At 49.2% G+C, this 12,374-nt stretch overlaps 1 protein-coding gene across 1 annotated transcript in view; it reads right to left on the minus strand.

Annotated features, from left to right (window-relative positions):
* CDIP1 (cell death inducing p53 target 1) overlaps window positions 1–12,374 on the minus strand; it is a 52,470-nt gene that overhangs the window by 3,529 nt on the left and 36,567 nt on the right. The window contains 4 exon segments of the mRNA XM_019540027.1: window positions 993–1,254; window positions 1,836–1,985; window positions 2,716–2,814; window positions 4,053–4,159. Of these exon segments, the coding sequence (XP_019395572.1) occupies window positions 993–1,254; window positions 1,836–1,985; window positions 2,716–2,814; window positions 4,053–4,159 (618 nt within the window).

Here is a 12,374-nt window from a genome sequence, read left to right on the forward strand (position 1 = left end):
GGGATGACTCTTCCTTGGCTGACATGCTTACACAAGGGAGGTACACAATGTACTCTGCCTGGCTGTAGCCAGCGTCACCCAGGAAGTCTGGCAGCAGGCAGGGAACTGTTTGCAACATACACACCAAAGCCACACACATCAAACCTAGGAGCTGCTGTGACAATGCTGAGGGATGGTGCTGCCTGGTAGGAGTCTTGGGCTGGCTCCTCATGCTGCTAAACAGACATATCTGCACTCTGGGAGGATTTTCCTTGCAAACACTCCTTTGGGCCAAATACATGCACAGCCCCTCTGGCAGGCTGGGAAGCGCCAGGGCTTTTAAGACTTGTGTTAGGGAAAAGGTGGTATTGAATTAAATTTAAAAATCCCTCCGTGTTGAAGAGGAACCCACAAAGAGCCTGCAGCTCCAGGGTCAAGCACAATCACTGCTTCACAGCATAGAGCCCACCAAAAGGAGGCACATACTGCCACTGGATTCCATGCATCAAACTGCTCACAGGCTCTCTACAGAGGAAGCTGTTCATGACGGAAGGTCTCTCAATACACACTTGGGCAGCTTCCTACAAACCCTACAGCAGGTAGCAAGGGCATCCCCAACAGAGCCCATCTCCAACCTGCCTCAGCCTCAGCTAAAAGGAAATAACTGCCAAAGGGTCCTCTACAAGAGTCTAAATCCCAGAGCAGCTTAGAAGAGGAACACACACACAAGCAATAGCCTGGGACCTGCATGCAAGCTCACTGCCTCCCAGCCTAGTCCCTCCTTCAGCAGTGCAAAAAAACCTGGCTAAATCTTGGTCCATTTAGATTCAGCAGGGGACAAAACAGCTCTGGAAGAGTAACCATGTAATGGAGAAGAGGGTCAGTTTCACACAGACATGGGTCATCCACCACTGTGCAGCAATGAGGCCAATTCTTTCCTTCCTGAATCCATCCACAACCTGCAGCTGGAAGGTCCTAGGGGAGGATGAAGCTCTCCCAGTCATAGCACGTACCCAACAAAGCAGCAGAAGAAGCTGAGGAGGAAGTTCATGAGCCCTACTTCATATGTGATCTTGGTAGTAATGGCCTGCTGGCAGTGAGGACACACTGTCTGCACAGGGGCACCTTGAAATATTTCCCCTTGCAACACGGTGACGGTGGTAGCAGCCCCTGATGGTACAATAACGGTCGCGGTGTGGCCATCAGGAGAGGGGTAGTGCCCTGGACCAGGGTAATAGCCCATGGAAGGGTGAGGTCCTGGGGGTGGATAATAACCTGTGAATGATAAGCAGACACACCTGAGGCCTTAGCATAATTCACAGAGTACCACTTCCAAAGCATGTGACTAACCACAGCACTTGCTGCGACCCCATTATGGTAGTGCCTTAGGCCCTCTGTCACGCTCTGGGCAAGCGCTGAGTAACGGGCAGTTGCTATCCTAGAGACTTGCAAGCTGCTTAGAGGACTTAGCCAAGGGAGCAGCAGCAGCCAGTTAATACAGTTCCTGCCTCTCTGCAGAGGGAGAACAGCCAGCTGGTACAGCTCTGCCAGACACTGAAGGGGTAGAGACAAAGAGCTGTTAACAGATCGCTACAGTCCTGGGACAATGTCATCTCCCAAAAGCAACGTGTTCTCCAGAAGCACTGTCTACAAATGATACAGAGCTGAGGCTCCTTGTGCCCACTATGAACTCCTCAGTGCCTTGGAACAGGGAGAAAATCTTTGCATTATCATAACTGACATGGCCTGATGGCTTGGTAGAGCAAGCAACAGTACCATGGGATTTCAGGCCTTTGTCCCTGTGCAACCAGACAGGATGCCTAGAAGGTGCATGCATTCAAAGAGGCAATACTCACCATGGGACATGTAGGGACATGTAGAGCCTTCTGTGGGCATGTGAGGAGGGATGTACCCAGGCTGGAGTGGAGGTTCATATGGGGGAGGCCCAAAGTCTGAAGGTGGTGTGTGTGTCCCTTGAGGCTGGTTGACAGCAGGGGCAATTCCACCTGAAAAGGAAACCAGGAGTCTGTTTGGAGGAGGCTGTTAAGGACCAAGGGAAGGAAAGGAGGTGCAAATTTAGAGTGAAGGAGTGTAGCACAGCTGAGCCTTATTGTTCTGAGCAAGACCCCCCGGAAAGCAGACAGGACTGACCTAGGGGAGAATTCTGGGGTGATACTACAGGTGATGTGCTGTGCTGATGGGATCAGTTGTACTGGACAAGTGGAAACCCGGGGACACATGACAGTTGAGGGAGCCCTGCCAGAGGGACCCCAGTGTCTGCAATTCTCCTTGAACACAGACAGGAGAAGAAGTGGGAGGAGCTCATTTCTGGGCTCAGATTAGCTGGAAAGGAGGCATAATCAGCTCTTGATGGCTCAGCAGTGACAGGGAGCTTTATGTAAACCTCTGTTCACTGGAGCCATTGAAGGCCTAAACTATGCAAGGGACATTATCCCTAGAACCAACTTTCATTCAGTTTCTCCAGCTTGCTGTTACATCTCCACCAGTGAAATCTCCTCCCTCAGGGCTGAGCCCAGACTTCACATTTGCAGCAGGGAAACAAGCAGCTCTGCTTCCTGGCCTCCCAGTGCTGACCTTGGTACATGATGCCCTGCTCACACAAAATGCAGGCTTTAAGGCAAGTGCCCATCCCTGGAGCACTCTGGCAGGGACTGAGCTTTCCCTGGGTTCATCTCCTCACACTACAGTCTAGACAGGGGGGACCCAACTACTTACCTGAAGTAGGGGGTGGGCCATTCTTCTCCTCTATTAGAGGTGCTGAGGGACCCCCAGGATAGGGTGGGGGTGGGCTGCTGGTCATTGCTTAGAACTGTTCTGCAAGAAAAAGAATTACATACAAAATAACTGCCACTCACAGATGGGCAGTAAAGAGGGCTATAGGGCTTCTGGCAAGAGTCAGGCATTTCTAGAAGCACCGTATGCCTGTGGAAGCCTGTTACAGCTTATAGGCAGATGTGCGCCTGCAACCCTCACCCATGGGTCTTCCAAGTTAAGCAGGCTGTGGCTGGGGCCAGAATTTGAGGGGGAGACAAGATGCTATAAAAGAGCAGTGCTCTGGATTCACCAAGGAATTTTCTTCCCTTGGAGTCAGTACTGATCTAAACCCAGCCCAGTGATAGGTGCAGCATGCTGGAAAGAGGACACGTAACTAAACCCCAGTGGGTTCTGTGCCCGAGGGGATGGCTTGCACCAGGTGCAAAACAGTGGACCCTATAATCAAGACAAGAACAAACATTAACTCAAGTGCCCAAATTTGCTTTTCAGTGATTATATTCCATTGCCCACCATTCTCCTGCTGTTTCAGATACACTCAGGCTGCTTGCAGATGTTAAAAGACATGCTTTACCAGAAGCAGCAGCACATTACTTTGACCCAGTTCCACAGTGTCTATATAGATCGGATGCTTCAGTGGGGTTTTATGGTGCTTTTAGCTAAAGCTGATTCAACCAGCTATTAGACAAAAAAACAGCAAAATGCCCCACTAAAGCACCTGATCTATACAGACACTGGTGGTGAGCCAGCTCCAACTAAGATGCACTTCTGGGCATGCACTAGGTTCAACATGGAAGTTTAAAGTAAAAGCACTGGGTTTTCTGGTGTTTTTGTTGTTGTTTAACACCTGGAAGCAGCCTCAGTGTCCTGCACCAGTTTCTACCCATAACAAGTATACAGATAAACAAACAGCTGTAATTCACTGATGTCATTCCTATTCATTTCCTAATGCTTGAGAATACCCAAGATAGAGGCACTCAGTGGAAGATACCACTAGCATCACTGTGGGATCAAAGAGAAGACAAAATTATCTGAAACTCCTCCCCGGTGTGCTTCAGCAGTTACACACAAAGTTGCTTCCACTGTTCTGCATGTACACAAAAAGAAAAAAAAAAAAAAAACGTACACAGTTTTCCCCTCATTGATCATAATCACCTCACCCAGTGGGGAAGAGCAGACAAAAAAGCCCAGAAGGCTTTTAAGGAAATACTTGTGCCCAGAAACATCACCTTCTGAAACAGAATTATGGGAAGTACCATCTTTAATTTGCAAAGTTTTACCTTTCTTCTTCTTAAAAATGGGTAGCTCAGAGGCCTTGATGGAGTTAAGAAAATAGAAGTCTTGTCTAAGCTGCGATGCCTGAAAGTCTTCTTGATCTGATGAAGCTCTTTGAAGAGAAAAAACAAACAGAATTACAAAAGAGTGGAAAAGCTGCTACCAAAAGGCTTGGAAAGTATCCTAAATCCCATTCAGGCTGACAGGTACTTTGTCCCTGGTGAACTTGTAGGGAAGAAGTACTGGGCAGAAATTCTGGATCTTGGCAGTCTTATTTTAGGCTTACTGTGACTGCTTATTTTGTGCATATTTTAGTGGCTAAGACAGTCACACTTGGAGTTCCATGTCCCCTTAGACTGCTGCATCAGAGGCTGAGGTTCACAGAAGCACAGTCTCTCTCAGCAGAACAGAATGGGCACATGTGAATTTTATGCTACCTTTTGTCTACAGAGTTCAAATTCTGGCTGGGTAGTAACTGCTACTTTGGAGGAGAGCAATGGACAAATTATCCCCTTGTTTCCCCTTCAGGTAGTGCACACTACACCCCCGCCCCACTCATTCAGGCACCTTTTCATTTCAACCACATCCAGGGCCTACTGTTGGTTAATTCCCATATAGGAACTGTGTCCATTACATGGCACTTTATTTTACAAGGAGTGAAATACTTCCACACCTCAGGCAACATGCATCATAAACAACTCTGCAGCAGCCCTAAAGCAGCAGCACAGGGGACAACTTTGTCACTCCCAGACTGCTAGGCAGCATCACTCCACCATCACTCCCACTGAGCTTGTAAAGCTCCCTTGAGCTTACAAAACAAACAGCCCTATATTTGGAGGGCAAGAGCTCCCCATGGGCTGGCAAACTGAGAGGACTACTCACTAACCAAGTAACCACCATGGAGACCAAGCATCACCAAAGATCAGATGTATTACAGACAAAATTTCCAGATAGAAACCAGAAGGGAGCACCTCCAACAAGAAAGCACTTGGATAAAAAATAAAACTGATCCTGCTGCAGCTCTTCAAAATTATTGTGTAGTTCAGAACCCAAATCCAAGTCCCCTCTGGATGGGTAAGGATCAGTGCTGTGGCTGAAGTTGGCCAAGAGACATTCCCTCACGCAATGCATCTAGCCTGTCTGAGCATGTTCACAAAGAATTTACTTCAAACCATTCATGCTCTGCTGTGATTCTGTTCCACCCAAAAAGACCCATAACTCTGTGCAAGTCCCCAAAACATTAGTCATAGGGAAACCACAACTAGTGACAGTGAGGGAGGGGAGTGCAGTGAGGAACAGCCACCTTTAGCCCAACAACTGAACGGTTGCACCACTTGCTCAGAAGGAAGAGATCCAGGTTAAATCGGTCCACTTTGCCCACAGGGGTTTGAATCCATACCCCTACTTCTCAGCATAGTGCTCCAAATACCAAGCCATGGGCTAGGCAAGGCCTAGAGCTCACTCCCTACCTCCTGCTGAAGCCAGTGCACTGAGTAACCAGGACAGAAATATATATGTGATGGTCAGAAAGAGAACTAGGCATAGTGAGTATGGCTCAGTGAAATCAGCTTTGCGGAGGAAAAAGGGCCCTGGGTTCTGGCTCCTGCCCCTGCCCCCAATGACGGAAAAAGCTATTCCATTGTAATCCATTTTTATATTAAATATTAAATGCAGAAACACTACTTGGGTAAGGTAGGAGCAAAGACCAAAACTTAGAGTTATGCAAGTTCCTAGCGGTAACAGGATCTAATATTTGCTTAAACTGCCCAAATATCTGTTAGCTAAAAAGTTAGCTAAATAGGTATTGCTCGCACATCTAAAAAGCACAGCTGGATTTGAACTGTGGAAACACAGGAAAAGATTAATAATATCACTGTCACAGAATGGATGAGGTCTGCCATCTCCTCAGGCCAGAGTACCGCCACTGCAGGACAACAAGGGCTTGTATAACAGTGAAGGATGCTTCTATATAGGGGGTGGGGAAGAGCAAGAATAAAAATCAAGCCTTTCTGTTGGAACAAACCTAGGGAGCAAGCCGGAGTGTAGAGAAAAGGATGTTGATCCTAAACATGATCACTAAAATGACAACAGCAACAAGCTCAAGGGTATAGATCCACCCAGTTTTAGCTAGAAAATTAATTGAATTTTTGGACAAAAACAAAAACAAACAAAAAGATCCATAGAGCAGCTCTTCTATAAGTCATTATTTAATTTAATAACAGGCAACAGTTTAAGTGCTCTTTGCTACAATTAAGCAGCATGAGGCACTGGAGATGAATTTATACACATGCATAGTACAGATTAACTAGGGTGACCATAAAAGAAATTCCAGGCAACCAGGACATTTGGGACACTCCCCCCTGTCACTCCAACCCCTGCCAAGTCAGTGGCATTACTGCAGGCGGTGGCAGAGGCTGATGGGCAGGGGTGCAGGTGAAGTCTGGAGGGGAGGCAGAGCTGCCTGGCACACCATGCCACTCTGCCTCCTTGCCAAGCTATGCCCCATGCCCCTCCAATTACAGGACTCCTATTCTAATTTTTTTTTTACTAACCAGCCAGGAGAGGCCTTTGAAAACTGGGACATATGGTTACCTTAAAATTAACCCAATAAGCATATGAGAATGCCGGAAAGCCAAGCCTCCTCATTCACAGTGGACAGCACCACTGAACTATGCCCTAAGCTGCAGTAACATATGAAGATGGTAAAACTCAACCAGGAGACAGAATCTGAGCAGAGCCAAGCGTCCTGGCCGCAAGACAGAAACAGGGCCCAGCAACACTCTGGCTAATTACATCTGGAAGCACATATAAAACTGGAGGGAGATTCAGCTCTCTTCTGTGCAAAGTTACCACCGAGCAACCAGCAGGAGCATGACAGGGAAAGGGGCAGTACAGTGACTTTGCTGTCTCCATGGGAATTTTCTAGTGCTGCTTCCACAGGGAACTGCTAGCATTCTCAGTTCATTATTCATCTCAAAGGAGCTGGGAAATGAATTACAGTAGATATGATCTAGCCTCATCTACTTCATTTGGACCACAGATACTGTCTTGGCTGGCACAAGGACTGCACAGAGGTCAGTCTTGGTTGATCCATACTCAACCCTCTCAGCCAGCAGGTGGCAAAAGTCTAAGCTCTTTGCAAATTAAAGACTTTTTTTGCAAAAATCTTGCTGGTCTAATAAAAGATATCATCTCTACTACAAGTTCTGATTGCCTTTGCCTAGACCAATACAGCTACAACCTGGATACCCAAGTTCTTTGCTTCACACTCCAACAGCTCCTGAAGCCCACCTGACAGAAGATCAGCCTTTACTCCAGCTTGTGCCATGGTAGAAAATTTGACAGACACAAGATGAACCACCTCTGTTTGAAAAAAAGGCAGCTCAGTCTGTCCAGCTCCTAGGTACAAATAAAACGTGCAGAACAGTTATCTTGGGCATCTGTTGCTTCTTCTGCTATAACTGAGATTCATATTATGCCAATGCAGATTTTGTAGACTGAACACGCAACGCAATTACTTCTGATAGATGATCTTGACAAAGCTTATTTGCACATGGGCAAATGCCAGCATTTTGCACATTTATTCAAGTAGTCCCTTGACTTGAGTTAACGTAATCAATATTCTCCAGAGGAATGTGGATGGCGGTGAATGTCTCCACTAGAGCCAACGTAGCTGCCTATCTTCTTGTCAAACTGCTTTCAACAGTTCTTTCAAAGACTGAAGACACAGTCACTTGCTTTTTGCTCTGAACCTGAGCCTCTGCAGCAGCTATTTGCTTTATATACCATTTAGTCAATCAATGCTGCTTTTCTTCAACACATCCATTGTCACACTGCACAATGAACAAAGCAACTTCTAACCATCTGCGTATGAGGGTCCTACAGAGAACTGCCTTACATGGTCCTGAGCTGAAATATATTTCGCTTTCTTGGATTTCTTTTCACTCATTATCTTTAGACTGCAGCATTGCATCTGGCTTCTTAAAAGACAGTGCCAAAATCCTTTTACTTTCCTGACTGGTGAGTCCACATCACTAGCTCAGCCTCTCAGGAGCTCTCTCAAACCACATGCTCTATGGGTGCAAGGATTGCTGTGCTTTTTCTGTATTCAGGTAAGCTCTCTTATTTTTGAGGTGATTCCACACAAAAGTATGAGAAACACTGTTTTTCATGCTTTCCATGAAAATCATAAAACTGTGATTTAAGTAGGTCCCTAGTGAAAACACTGCCAGGTCTAAATTCATGGCCTTGCACACAGCGGCAGGGGAATTTTGCTGGCTGGCAGAGCCTCTTGTGAAGCACTGGGACTCCAGCTGCCTTGGGAGAGAAGAGGGCCTTGCACATAGCAAGTCCATTCTGGTGCTGAGTATTTATTACCTCCACTCTCTAAAACACTTGCCTCAGGCAGTTGCTAAGCCTTGTGGCTTCCAATAAGGCCTCAACCAGGTCCAGGCACACAATGTTCTGGGGCCCCCGATGCAAACAAGCTGGCAGTGGGAGGTGGGCGGCTGCTGAAGAAGCTGGCGGCAGCAGCAGCAGCACCAGGGAGGGGTGGCAATTGGATGGATGTGAAACCAGCAGCAGCAGGGGAGTGGAGGATGGCAAGTGGCTGGATGTGAAGCTGGCGATGGCATTAGCTGGGGGGGGGGGAAGCAGTCTGACTCAGGGGACCCCTGTGGCCACAAGTTTCAAAGGATAGCCAGGGCCAGCCTGTCCCTTAAAACACAAATATCAGCAACAGAGGAAGTAGCCCAGTGTGGACAAAGTCAATATAACAGACAAATAATTCTTCTATAGCACCTGTCTCTAAGCCAGTGATTCTCAACCAGGGCCCTTTGAAGTGTGCCCTCAGGTGTGAGGGGGTAAGCAGCTAAGCACAGGCTCGGGTCAGCCCAGCTGTTCTCCCACCCACACATCCTAGCCCAGAGATAGGCAAAACATGACCCACAGGCCAGATTCAGGCCAGCGGAGGGTCTTTGTTGAGCTCGTGGTGCATCCCTTAGTCCCTCCTGGCCCAAGTGCTGTCCAGCCTGTGGCATGTCCTGCTGCCCCCCCAGACATGCAGCAGGGCTGGGGTGGCTCTGCAGCTGGATTACCTTTTTAGGCAGTCCAGGTAGCAGCAGCTTTTTCTGGCTGCCACCTCCAGTAGCCCCAGCCCTGTGGTACTGGCATGGACCTGGGGCACAGCCCTGACTCCAGCCCACCCTGCACTGCTCGCCTATGCCAGGCAGAAGCTGCTGCTCAGCACAGGGGAAAAGCAGCCCCACCCCCTCACCACAGCCAGGTCCTTCTTGCTACAGCTGCCCTGAGTCTGCACCCAGGCTGCTCTGACTCCTCCGCACTGTCACTGCTGACCCAGGGGGCAGCTCTGAGGCAGCAGTGACAGAGGCAGAAAGGAGCCACAGGGCAACCTGGGCCCTGGCTCTGGGTGGCTGAAGCAAGAAGGGCCCAGCATTAGTGAGGGGGAGGGGCTGTCCTTCCCCTGCACCTGCAGCAGCTTCTACCCAGCCACTGCTCAGAGCAGGTGCGTGGTGCAAAGCACATGTGCAGCAGCCCAGGTTCAGAGGTGTGCAAGCAGATTCTGGCTGGTCCAGTGCACTGTTAGCAGTGGCAGAGAAGAACTACAGGGTGCACAGGCTCTGGGCTGTTGGGAAGGGGTGCTGATGGACTCCAAGGGGCACACTTATTGGCTTGCTTGTGCACATGTGGCCTGTGGCCTCCTCCGGAGGACTTCCTTTGCAACCATCCCTTCTCCCCCGCACAGTTAATCCCTAGGGTTGGAGGCAGTGACCCCAGGAGCTGGTGTACACCACACCCCCCAGCCCAGGCCCTGTAGCTGCTGCTGTGGGGGCCTATTGGCTTCCATAGCAGTGGCTGGGCAGGGAAGTGTGGCAAGCCTGGGCCCAGGCATCCCCAGTTGCTGGGAGAAGGCAGAGCAGAGGCTCCAGTAACCAAAGCTCCAGGTGCTACAAAAAGTTGCCACCGGTAGCAGCTATAACCTTAGGGCTCAGTGGACCCATCTGTCCCACCTTACATGGACAGGGCTGTCACCCCAGGGTGTGGATATGCATATGTGACATACCCCAATACCCACACTTCCTCCCCAACAAACCCCACCCTCCCCTGCACACTGCCCCCCCCCAGACCCCTCCACATGGAACAGACATGCAGCCCACCAATCAAACTCCACCTCACAATATACAAGAGTAAAACTTTATTTTGAGCTATTTTGCAATTGCCTCTATACATTTGTGTGCGTTTGCATAGTGTAATGGACAAAAATATTTTTGAAATAAAACATGTTAAAATAGATGTTTGATTTTTAGTATATGACTTGGGGTTTTCTCCCAGCTCCAAGACAGCAAATCCCTCTTTCCAAAAAGAGTACTTCCAGGGACAAGGGAAGGGACTTCCAGTGGCAAAGGTTAGGGGTTAGTGGCCAGACTTCTGGTCCCAGATGGCAGTCAAGGGGAGGGGCTACTCTTGTGGCTCTTGACAGCACACCAAAAGTCATTAAGTAGCCCTCCTGCCAAAATAATTGCCTGCTCCTGACCTAGGCCCTCTACGACGGGGTAAACAATGTAGTAAATAGATTACTTTTTGAAATGGGGTGCTGTTTGATTCACAAAAAATTATGGAGAAGTGCCTTGAGTCTATTATGGGGAGCCTACTCTAAAAAGGCTGAGAACTACTGATCTACACATTTCAAGGCACTCCACAAATATGCATCAAGTCTCCCAGCAGCCTCCAAATGAAGTACATTCCCCATATCACAGAAGGTCAAAACAGAGACAATCACTTATGAGGATTTTAAAAACTCCTCTTCCCTCCTCTGCTCCTATCTTTTTTTCCAGTTTCTACCCGAAAGGCAGAGGTATCACATGGTGGTAGGACCAGCCCTAGAAGCTGCACTCAGGCAAGTCTGTTGAGGCCGGGGTTTGGACGAGCAGGGCAGGGCAGGGCAGGGCAGCCACTACCTTGTCTGCAGCTTTCCTGCCACCTCACCAGCCAGCACCTCCCCACCACTGGGCTGTGAGACCGGGCCATGGCAGGGTGGACCACTGGCTTCCACTAGGGAACCAGCATTTTATCTTTATTAAGTTTAAGTTGATTTGGCAGACAATCCATCATTTTGCAGTTTCCACAAAATCTGAACAAACACGAATGGAGTAGACCCCCTACTTAGAGGCAGACAAGGTTCTCTGGGTAAATCTGATATCTTTTATTAGACCAACTCAATAGCTGGGAAAAATTCTCTTAGCAAGCTTTCAGGTTTAAAACCCTTTGTCAGGCAAGACAAACCCCTGATTTAGAAGAGGCAGTGGTGAGGCCTGGAGCTCAAGTAAGCCAAGGTGAGAGTAGAGCTGTGTTAAGATCTCTGGGGCTCTAAGCAAGCCCAGTGCAAGATGGCTGTATGGTAGGACCCAGAAGGGGACCCTGTCGTCTAAGGAGGTCAGCTACTGCAGGGCTGAGCCCAACAAACCCTGACCGGTCAATGCAAGGGGCAGGCCTGGGCCATGATGAGCTATCTGGCACCCCAACTGGGTTGAGGATGGGGGACTGGAGGTCCCCTTGATAGGAGTGGGGGGGGCAGAATATCACTGTCAAGGGGAAGAAAGGTTCAGCAAAACAGAGTGAAATGAAGGAGGCTGAAAAACCTCAACCTCTCGAGGGGAGGCATCCAGCAGTAGCTTGGGAACAAACAAGTAGCCCAGTAGGGAGGAGACTGGGGCAGAGGTAGGCCTGCATTGGTCCTGGGTATTACAGAAAACTGCACCCTCCTGAGGAAGGATGGCCTGGTGGGACTCCCTCAGAAGTGCCAGGGCAGTTCCCTCCCCAGTGAGAGGTGAGGAGGGATGCCTTACAACTCCAGCCCCTGCATCATGGTGGGATACCCAAGTCCAGGGACAGGCAAGACTCCAGACACCTGAGCCCCAGGAGGTAGAAAACCCTAGAGGCCCTAGTGAGGGGGCAGATAGAGTGGTCCCAGTGAGGGGACAGGAAAGGACCAAGTATGTCTGCATGATGCCCAAGTCCCACAGGAGGGTAAGACCCTGTGTAGCCCCAGTGAGAGAGGGGGCAGTAAATGTCCCAGAGAGGGACTATGTGGAAGTGAAAGCCCTAGCATGGGAGCAGGCATTTATTTCCAGGGGAGGGCAGCTTACTGAGTTTTGGCAAGCTGTTGAGGGCTGCATGGGTAGCCCTGCCCCTTGACAGATGCCCCACCCCCTGGTCACCATCTTAGGATGAAGTCCCACCCCATCTCTGACCTTTGCCACTGGAAGTCCCTCCCCCTTACCTCTAGAAGTACTCCTTTTGGGAGGAGG

Source organism: Crocodylus porosus, unplaced genomic scaffold (assembly GCF_001723895.1).
Source record: "Crocodylus porosus isolate Cpor-Errol unplaced genomic scaffold, CroPor_comp1, whole genome shotgun sequence".
Lineage (NCBI taxonomy): Eukaryota > Metazoa > Chordata > Crocodylia > Crocodylidae > Crocodylus > Crocodylus porosus.